Genomic DNA, 10,733 nt, shown 5'->3' on the forward strand with positions numbered 1-10,733 from the left:
CAATAATGGGGTTTTGGGGGGGTTTCATTCAATAATGGGGGTTCATGGGGGGTTTCATGGTCAATAATGGGGCTTTGGTGGGGATTCATAGTCAATAATGGGGTTTTGGGGGGGTTCATGGGGGTTTCATGGTCAATAATGGGGTTTTGGGGGGTTCATGGGGGGTTTCGTGGTTAATAATGGGGTTTTGGGGGGCTTCATGGGGGGTTTCATGGTCAATAATAGGGTTTTGGGGGGTTTCATGGTCAATAATGGGGGTTTGGGGGGGTTTCATGGTCAGTAATGGGGGTTTGGGGGGTTCATGGGGGGTTTCATGGTCAATAATGGGGTTTTGGGGGGGTTTCATGGTCAATAATGGGGGTTTGGGGGTTTCATGGTCAGTAATGGGGTTTTGGGGGGGTTCATGGTCAATAATGGGGTTTTGGGGGGGTTCATGGGGGGTTTCATGGTCAATAATGGGGTTTTGGGGGGGTTCATGGGGGGTTTCATGGTCAATAATGGTTTGGGGGGGTTGGGGGTTTTCATGGTCAATAATAGGGTTTTGGGGGGGTTTCAGTCAATAATGGGGTTTGGGGGGGTTTCATGCTCAATAATGGGGTTTTTGGGGGGTTTCATGGTCAATAATGGCGTTTTGGGGGGTTTCATGGTCAATAATTTTTTGCGGGGGGGGTTGGGGTTTTCATGGCCAATAATGGGGTTTGGGGGTGTTTCATGGTCAATAATGTTTTTTTGGGGGGGTTTCATGGTCAATAATGGGGGTTTGAGGGGTTTCATGGTCAATAATGTTGGTTTGGGGGGGGGTCATGGTCAATAATGGGGTTTGGGGGGGTTCACGGGGGGTTTCATGGTCAATAACAGGGTTTTGGGGTGGGTTCATGGTCAATAATGGGGTTTTTTGGGGGGGGGGTTTGGTGTGTTTCGGGATGTTGGGGTGGTTGGTGGTGTTCTGGGGTGTTCTGGAATTTTTTGGGGGTACTCTTGGGAGGTCTGGGGGCGGTTTGGAGGTTTTGGGGTGTTTTGAGGTGGTCTGGGGTTCTTTGGGTGGTGGTTTGGGGGTGTTTCAGAGGTCTTCCAGGGTGGTTTAAGGTGTTCTGTGGGTGTTATGGGGTGTGCTGGGGGTGTTTTGGGGTGTTTCAGGGTGTTTTGGGGGTGTTTCAGGGTGGTTTAGGGTGTTTTGGTGCATTTCAGGATGTTCTGGGGGTGTTTCAGGGTGTTTTGGGGTGTTTTAGGGTCTTTTGGGGGTGTTTCAGGGCGTTCTGAGAGTGTTTTGGGGCGTTTCAGGATGTTCTGGGGGCGTTTCAGGGTGTTTTGGGGTGTTTTAGGGTCTTTTGGGGGTGTTTCAGGGCGTTCTGAGGGTGTTCTGGGGCGTTTCAGGATGTTCTGGGGGTGTTTCAGGGTCTTTTGGGGGTGTTTCAGGGCGTTCTGAGGGTGTTCTGGGGCATTTCAGGATGTTCTGGGGGTGTTTCAGGGTGTTTCGGAGTGTTTCAGGGCGTTCTGGGGGTGTTTTGGGGTGTTTCACGGTCTTTTGGGTGTGTTTCAGGGCGTTTTGGGGTGTTTCAGGGTGTTCTGGGGGTGTTTTGGGGTGTTTTGGGGTGTTTTAGGGTGTTTTGGGGTGTTTCAGGGCATTCTGGGGGTGTTTTGGGGTGTTTCAGGGCGTTCTGGGGGTGTTTTAGGGTCTTTTGGGGGTGTTTCAGGGCATTCTAGGGGTGTTTTGGGGCATTGCAGGATGTTTTGGGGGTGTTTCAGGGTGTTCTGGGGGTGGCTTGGGGATGTTTGCGGGTGTTTTGGGGGACGTTTGCAGGTGTTTTTGGGGATGTTTGCGGGTGTTTTTGGGGATGTTTGCGGGTGTTTTTGGGGGATGTTTGCGGGTGTTTTTGGGGGTGTTTCCGGGTGTTTTTGGGGATGTTTGCGGGTTTGCGGGTGTTTTGGGGGACGTTTGCGGGTGTTTTTGGGGACGTTTGCGGGTGTTTTTGGGGATGTTTGCGGGTGTTTTTGGGGGCGTTTGCGGGTGTTTTTGGGGGACGTTTGCGGGTGTTTTGGGGGGCGTTTGCGGGTGTTTTGGGGGACGTTTGCGGGTGTTTTTGGGGGCGTTTGCGGGTGTTTTTGGGGGACGTTTGCGGGTGTTTTTGGGGGCATTTGCGGGTGTTTTTGGGGGACGTTTGCGGGTGTTTTTGGGGATGTCTGCGGGTGTTTTTGGGGGCGTTTGCGGGTGTTTTTGGGGGATGTTTGCGGGTGTTTTGGGGGACATTTGCGGGTGTTTTTGGGGGCGTTTGCGGGTGTTTTGGGGGATGTTTGCAGGTGTTTTTTGGGGTGTTTCCGGGTGTTTTTGGGGGTGTTTCCGGGTGTTTTTGGGGGTGTACCGTACCGAGGTGTACGCGCGGCCGCACATGCTGCAGCAATAGGCCTTGGCGTGTTTGATGGCGTGGGCCGAGAGGTGGATCTGCAGCGAGGCCGAGTCCGTGTACGCCCGGTAGCAGTTGGGGCACTTGTAGGGTTTGTCCTTGTTGTGCTGGCGCTGGTGGGACTGCGGAGTGGCACCGGGGGGGGTCACGGCAGCCATGACCCCCCTCCCCTGCCCCACAGCGGGGGCGGGGGGCTCTGGTGCCCCTAAATCCCACCACCCCCCCTCTTCTGGGGTACCCCTCCTTTCCTGCAGTACCCCCCAGCATCCTGGGGTACCCCCCCTATTTTGGGGTACCCCCCCAACCTGGGGTACTCCCCCCCCATCCTGGGGTACTCCCCCCCCCATCCTGGGGTATGCCCCCTATTCTGGGTTACCCCCCCCCCATCCTGGGGTACTCCCCCAGCATCTTGGGGTACCCCCAGGATCCTGGGTTACCCCACCCCATCCTGGGGTACCCCCCCTATTCTGGGGTACCCCCCCAGCACTGACCTGGAGGTTGGAGAGCTGTGTGAAGGCCTTCTCGCAGCCGGGATGCGGGCACTTGTAGGGTCTGTCGCCCGTGTGGATGCTGTGGGACGGACACACACACACACATCGGGTCATGCCCCACGGCTGTGGCACCAGGGACCAGTGATGGGGCAAAGAACGCAAAGGGGCACGGGGGAGACGTGGGGCTGGAGGGGATGAAGGTGATGGGCATGAGGAAGTCAGTGGGGACAAGAGAAGGAGGAAGAGACGAGTGTGGTGGGGATGAAGAAGGCAGTGGCGGCAATGAGCACAGTGGAGATGGATGAGCATGGTGGGGATGATGAAGGTGCTGGAGATCATGAGCGTAGTGGGGACGATGAAGACAGCGGGGACAATACGGTGGTGGGAACAGATGGGGATGATGAAGGTGCAGGAGACAATGAGTGTGGTGAGGATGGACTGGCACGATGGGGACAGATGGCCATGGTGGGGCAAATGAAGACGGTGGGGATGATGAAGGCAATGGAGATAATAATGTGGTAGGGATGGATGAGCATGGTCGGGATGATGAAGGTGCTGGAGATGATGAGCATGGTGGGGAGGACACAGGTAGTGAGGCCAATAAGCATGGTGGGGAGAGGGAAGCATGGTGGGGATGATGAGCATGGTGAAGATGGATTGGTGTGGTAGGGACAGAGAACCATGGTGGGGTTGGTGGAGGTGGTGGAGATGATGAACATGGTGGGGACTGTGAGCACGGTGGGGATGGACAAGTATGGCAGGGATGAAGAAGGTGCTGGGGGCAATGAGCAGAGTGGAGATGATGACCGTGATGGGGATGATAAGCATTGTGGGGACAATGAAGGTGGTGGGGATGATGAAGGTGGTGAAGAGAGATTGGTGGGGAGAGATGAGCACGGTGGGAGTGATGAAGATGATGGGGATGATGAGCATGGTGGGGATGGATGAGCACAGCAGGGATGAAGAATGTGGCAGGGATGATGAGCACCGTGAAGATGGAGGAGCATGGTGGGATGATGAAGGCGCTGGAAGAGGTGATGAGCATGGTGAAGATGGATTGGTGTGGTGGGATCAGGGAAGGTCATGGAGAAGATGAGCGTCGTGGGGACGATGAGGGCAATGGGGACAATAGGCATGGTGGGAATGGATGAGCAGGGTGGGGATGGAGAAGGTGATGGGAACCATGAGGGCAGTGGAGATGATGAGGGTGGTGGGGATGATGAAGGCAGTGGGGATGATTACCATGGTGGGGACAGTGAAGGTGGTAGAGACCATGAAAGTCATGCAAGGTGTCCCTGCCCATGGCAGGGGGTTGGAACTGGTTGATCCTTTCCAACCTAAACCATTCTGTGATCCTGTGATGAAGATGAAGGAGATGATGAGTGTGGCGAGGATGGATTGGTGTGATGGAGATGGATGAACATGGCAGGGTCAGTGAAGATGGTAATGATGATAAGCATGGTGGGGATGGGTTGGTGTGATGGGGTCAATGAAGGTGGTGGAGATGATGAGCATGAGAGTGGTGGGGATGGATGAGCACGGCAGGAATGAAAAAGGTGATGGGCTTGATGAGAAGAGTGGAGAGGACGAGCGTGATGGGGATGATAATCATGGTGGGGAAAATGAAGATGGTAGGGATGATGAAGGTACCAGAATGATGGGCATGGTGAAGGTGGATTGGTGTGGTGGGGAGAGGGCATGGATGAAGGTGGGGATTGGTGTGGTGGGGAGAGATGAGCATTATGGGAATGATGGTGGGATGGTGATGAAGTGTGGTGGGGATGGGGATGATGATTGGTGTGGTGGGGAGAGATGAGCATGGTGGGATTGATGAAGATGGGGATGATGAGCACGGTGAGGATGGACTGGCGTGGTAGGATTAATGGAGGTCATGGAGAAGATGAGCATTATGGGAATGATGAGGGCAATGGGGACCAGAGGCATGGTGGGAATGGATGAGTGTGGTGGGGATGATGAAGGCAGCGGGGGTGCTGAGGATGGATTGGTGTGGTGGGAACAGATGTCCATGGTGGGATTGATGAAGATGGGGATGATGAGCACGGTGGGGATGGACTGGCGTGGTGGGATTAATGGAGGTCGTGGAGAAGATGAGCATTATGGGAATGATGAGGGCAATGGGGACCAGAGGCATGGTGGGGATGGATGAGTGTGGTGGGGATGATGAGTGTGGTGGGAACAGACGTCCATGGTGGGGTCAACGAAGGTGATGACCAAGGTGGTGGGGACGGATGAGCACGGAGGGCATGGCGAAGGTGCTGGGGACAACGAGCACAGCGAGGATGAGGAGGGTGTCACGAGAGACGCCGGGTAGAGCCCCCACTGCCCCCGAGGGAAGCCGGGCTCACCGGGTGTGCTGCTGGAGGTGGGAGAGCTGCCGGAAGGACTTCTCGCAGTAGGAGCAGTGGTAGGGTTTGACGCCCAGGTGGATGCGCAGGTGCTGGGCCAGGTAGGAGGCGTTGGCGAAGGACTTGGAGCAATGGGGGCACTTGTGGGGCTTGGCCTCGGTGTGCGACTTGGAGTGGATCTGCATCTCCGACTTGGTGAAGAACGTCAAGGGGCAGACCTTACACCTGGAGGGGTGGGTGGGGGGGTGTGCGAGAACCCCACAGGGACCAGGCTGGGCTGAGGGAGCGGGGGCACCGCACCGGCCCCCCAAACCCCCAAGCGGGTTGGGGGGTGCCTACCTGTACGTCTTCCCCTCTTTGGCGGTCTCCCCCGAGGCCAGGATGGGGTAGGGCACCACCAACACCGGCGGTCCCGAGGGATTTTCCGCCTTGATCTTCTTCCGGCCCCGCTCGGCCTTGGGTGCCCCCAGCAAGCCGTGGCCCTGGATTGTCTTTATGGAGTCGAGGAGGGGGGGGCTGGTGATTCCTGAGATTAGGGTGGGCGAGGAGGCGATGAGGCGGCTCTGGCTGGTGGACGTTGGGGTCGACGGCGTGGTGGTGCCGGTGCCCGTGCTGGATTCCGACGTGCTGACCGCGGGCGCACGGGATGCCAGCCCCAAGCCTTGCGGGAGGGGGGGGCAAAGACAACACAGTGTGTGGTGTGTGTGTGTGTATGTGTTCATTATGGGGGTGTGTGTCCCCCCCTTTGCTCTTCTCTCACTGCGGGGTCCTCAATAGAAGCGGGTGCCCCCGTCGGGCTTTACCTGTGACGGTGCTGGTGGCCGGCCGCGCGTGCAGGGCCACGTCGGGCTGGGGCACGGCCTGCGGGTGCAGCCCGGGGACCTGCTGCAGCTTGGGCAGGGACATGATGGCCTGGCTGCCGTCGGCGGGCGACGGCGGCACCAACAGCGGCTGCTGCGACGCCACCGACGTGGGGGGCAAGTGCGGGGGCCGGATCTTCTCCGCCATCAACTGCTCCTTGATCTTGTTGATCAGGACCAGGTTGTCCAGCTGGAAGCATGGGGGGGGGAAAAGGGGGGGGGGGAGACATGGGGCAGGGTCAGGGGACCCCCAGCCTTTCCCCTCCACCCCATGTCCCCTTCCATGTGCATCCATCCCGGGATGCAGGGGGGGGGGGGGGTCCTACCTGGCTGGGCATGGTGGGGGGGGGCGGCCAGAAGTAGGGGTTGTTGAAGCGAGGCTCCGCCATCCTGCAGGGAGAGATGGGAATGGTCATGGAATGGCACCGGGCACCACAAGGACCCCATCTCCTGCCCCCCATCCCGCCCCCTTCCCGGGGGGGCTTGGACTGCACCAACCCCCAAAGACAGAGCCCTTGGGCGCTGGGAGCAGGGAACCCCCCCCCAGCATCCAGGGGATTCCTGCCTGGAAGACCCCGGGATGCCGCTTGGCAAGGGGGAAGGGAGGGGGTGGAATGTGGGAGGAAAACCCCGAACCTGCTGCTCCTCCAGGAGGGAGCAGAGGCGGGTGGGGAAACAGGGCCATGGGAGAGGGCGAGCGGACGGCGGCGCATGGCACCCACAGCAACCCGGGCGCATCCTGCTGAGCCCAGCACCCAAAGCGAGATAACGGCAAGTGAAGGGAGCGGTGACGGCCACAGCAGCTCAGCAGAGCCATAGAGAACCAGAGCGGAACCACAGCAGAACCATGGCAGAGCCATAGCAGAACCATAACAGAAACACAGCAGAACTGTAACAGAACCACAGCAGAGCCATAGCAGTACCACAGCAGAACCGTAACAGAACCATAGGAGAACCAGAGCAGAACCACAGCAGAACCATGGCAGAGCCATAGCAGAACCATAACAGAAACACAGCAGAACCATAACAGAACCATAGGGAACCAGAGCGGAACCACAGCAGAACCATGGCAGAGCCATAGCAGAAACACAGCAGAACCGTAACAGAACCATAGGAGAACCAGAGCGGAACCACAGCAGAACCATAACAGAACCACAGCAGAGCCATAGCAGAACCATAACAGAACCACAGCAGAACCGTAACAGAACCATAGGGAACCAGAGCGGAACCACAGCAGAACCACGGCAGAGCCATAGCAGAACCATAACAGAACCGTAACAGAACCATAGGAGAACCAGAGCGGAACCACAGCAGAATCATGGCAGAGCCATAGCAGTACCATAACAGAAACACAGCAGAACCATAACAGAACCACAGCAGAGCCATAGCAGTACCACAGCAGAACTGTAACAGAACCATAGAGAACCATAGCAGAACCACAGCAGAACCAGAGCGGAACCACAGCAGAACCATGGCAGAGCCATAGCAGAACCACAGCAGAACCAGAGCGGAACCACAGCAGAACCACGGCAGAGCCATAGCAGAACCATAACAGAAACACAGCAGAACCATGGCAGAGCCATAGCAGTACCACAGCAGAACTATAACAGAACCACAGCAGAACCGTAACAGAACCATAGGAGAACCATAACGGAACCACAGCAGAGCCATAGCAGAACTATAACAGAACCACAGCAGAACCATAACAGAACCATAGGAGAACCAGAGCGGAACCACAGCAGAACCACGGCAGAGCCATAAAAGCACCACAACAGAACCACAGCAGAACCACAAGAGAACCACAAAAGAACCACAGCAGAGCCATAAGAGAACCACAGCAGAACCATAGCAGAACCATGGCAGAGCCATAACGGAACCATGGCAAAACCATAACAGAACCATAGCAGAACCACTGCAGAGCCATAACAGACCCATGGCAGAACCATAGCAGAACCGAAGCAGAACCACGGCACAGCGGGCCCAGAGGGTTTATTGAGACACTTCCCACATTTTGGGGACATTAACTGGAAATTAACTCAAAATCCATCACTGGATAACAGGAAACCGGCGGGAGGGGATGGGGAGATGACACTGGTGTGAACGGGCATCACTGTGCCGTGCCCTGTGGTCGAGGGTCAGGCGTACCCCAGTGGAATGCATCCACCGGGAGCTGTAACATAAACCAGGATCCTGGCATCCTAAACCAGACCGGTGCCTCCGGCACAGCGCATCCCCAAAGCCTTCGGGGTGATGGGATTGGTGGCAGGGAACCAGCAGCCGGGGAAACTGAGGGAGGGAGAGCCCCCGGGCTCCTCCGAACGGTGCCGCTGCAGCCGGGAGCATCCCCGCTCCCATAGGAAGCCCTCTCCGGGCTCAGTTTTGGGGCACAACCCTGGTGATCCGGCGCAGCGCAAGAGCAGGCGCGTTTTGGGGTGCCCCGAACCAACACAACGGCGGCCGTTGGCAGCACCGAGGAACAGGAACCATCTCCATGGCAGATCCCAACGCCAAACCTCCCCTTTCCCACCTCCAACCGCTCGCCGGCACCTCCCGGCTGCCCATGCACCGAATTTGGGGGTTTTGGAGCAAAACCAGACCCGGATGCTCGCAATAGAAGCTGGTTTTCCGCCTCTTTTCCCTCCATCCACTGTATCCCCCAGCCTCCCTGCGGAAGCAGAGCTGGGAGTCCTGCTCTGGGATAGGGAATGCGCTTCCCCACGCACCCATCACCAGCTATCCTATAGTTATATATGGACCCATGTGCTGCCCACCCACTGTCTACCTATATATAACATGAGATCGCTCGGGATGCGGAGCACGGGATGGGGGGCACCGGGATGAGGGGGTGACGGCACAAAAGGCTAGAAGAGGAGGTGGCAAAAGGGAAAACTCCTTCTGGGAATGCTGGGGACAGGCTCCGGGTACCCCGGTCCGAACCACATCGCTCCGGCGGCACCCCACGGTGTGGGAAAACAGGAAGCAGGAGCTGTGATTAGAAAAGGGAGTTTGGGAGCTGCTCCCCATCACAGCAGGTACCCTGCGACCTCCTCCTGTCCTTCCCATCCATCCATCCATCCATCCATCCATCCATCCATCCATCCATCCATCCCTCTCTCCCTGTGCCTCCAACGGAGCCATCGGTGGCACCAAGAAGGATGCAACGTGCCCAAAGCATCCCTGGGATGCAGCAGGAATCACCGTGACCAACTCCAGGAGCCTGCTGTGGAGCCAGACCCAAAGGGTGTTTTGGGGGAGGAAAGCACAAATATCCCATGTGTGTCCCCCCCCTTCCTGACCTCCTCCTGGGGAGGTCTTGTCAATAAATGATGGAGGGACTGGAAAAGCTTGGATCTGCCCGGAAGAACGGGGGAAGGAACGGCCGGTGTGCCAAAACCAGCAGGAAAAGAAGGAGAAAATCCCTGTTCCTGTCGCGATTTGATGCTGGAATACTTCACTGGGAGGGAGTGCAGCGGCTGGCTGGGATGGCTGGGTGGGGGGGAGCGGAAAGCAGGTAGGATAAACATGAAATATATATACATAAACCCTCCCTTTTCCTATGTTCTCAGCTAACTATGAAAAATGGAAGCTGACATGCAGCAAAAGGAGGGGAAAAAGGGAAGAAAATCCATTAAAATGGAAATGATGAGGGATGGGGATGCTGCAGCGCGGCTCTGCCGGGCAAGGCTGGGGCTCTCCCTGCACCCCAGTTTTTGGTACCCCCCCCGGGTACCAGCTCTCCGGTGGCACCGAGCATCTCCCGGGGAAGAGCAAGGGGATGCCGGAGGGTGTCCCGAGGGATGCAGAAGGCGAAGCAGCCACCGAAGAGGAAGCGGGAGGATGCAGAGAGCCGCAAAGCCAGGGGCTGAACCCCAGATTCCCTCAGCACCCATCCGAGGACCGGGATAACGGCAGCAGCGCCTCGGGAGACCCTAAAAAGGCCCCAAACCCTCACGTTCCTATGGGGTGGGGTGGAGGGGGGGGGGGGGGAAGAGCATTGAGGAGCCAAAAGCCAGGGCAAAGTGGGGAAAAGGGGTGGGGGGGGGGGATGCTAAAAGAGGTGGGGGGGGGGACACCGGTGTTTTGGTACTCACAGGCTGGCCTCAGGAGCCAGGTGGCCGCAGCTGCCTGGGGAGACGCGTCGAGGAGGCTCCAGAGTGATGGGAGGTAGATGATGGCACGGGTGGGCACGAGCTCACTACAGCAACTTCCTACCCAACTGCCGCTAAGTCAAGCTACAGTTCTCTAGGGAACGCCTCTACCTTGGCAGCCCTCTCTGTCTCGCCTTCGCTGAAATAAAAAGAAACAAGAGATTTCTTTTCACGGCACCGCCGAGGGAAACGGGGCCTGAGCACCGGCAAATGGGGGTTCAGGGGGGTGCTGGAAAGGGGGGTGTGTGTGTTTACAGAGCCCTCAGCATCCCCCAACCGCAGCCTCTTGTCCCCATGCCAAGCGGCGAGCGCAGGGAAGCCGATGGGAGCGCGGCGGCGGGTGAGAGCCCCGATGGGTGCCCCCCCCCCCAAAGCACAGCCTCAGAGCCATGGGGCAGAGCGGGGATGGTGACAAATCCATGTCCCCACCGCCACCGGGTTAAGGGCAGAGCCTTGCCCCGCGCCG

The 10,733-nt window shown here is 57.7% G+C and overlaps 1 protein-coding gene across 1 annotated transcript; it reads right to left on the bottom strand.

Annotated features, from left to right (window-relative positions):
- Positions 1–1,690: 1,690 nt before the first annotated feature.
- ZNF362 (zinc finger protein 362) lies at positions 1,691–10,439 on the bottom strand. Its single transcript, XM_062613413.1, has 7 exons — positions 10,211–10,439; positions 6,446–6,509; positions 6,063–6,309; positions 5,599–5,920; positions 5,260–5,484; positions 2,894–2,972; positions 1,691–2,524 (listed from the first exon to the last, which is right to left on the bottom strand). The coding sequence occupies exons 2-7, from the start codon at positions 6,506–6,508 to the stop codon at positions 1,691–1,693; spliced, it is 1,770 nt and encodes a 589-aa protein (XP_062469397.1). The 5' UTR covers position 6,509; positions 10,211–10,439.
- Between the last annotated feature and the right edge of the window lie 294 nt (positions 10,440–10,733).

The sequence above is a fragment of the Pezoporus occidentalis genome, unplaced genomic scaffold, assembly GCF_034315485.1.
Source record: "Pezoporus occidentalis ecotype Australia unplaced genomic scaffold, CSIRO_AGI_Poc_V1 ctg1661, whole genome shotgun sequence".
Taxonomy (NCBI): domain Eukaryota; kingdom Metazoa; phylum Chordata; class Aves; order Psittaciformes; family Psittacidae; genus Pezoporus; species Pezoporus occidentalis.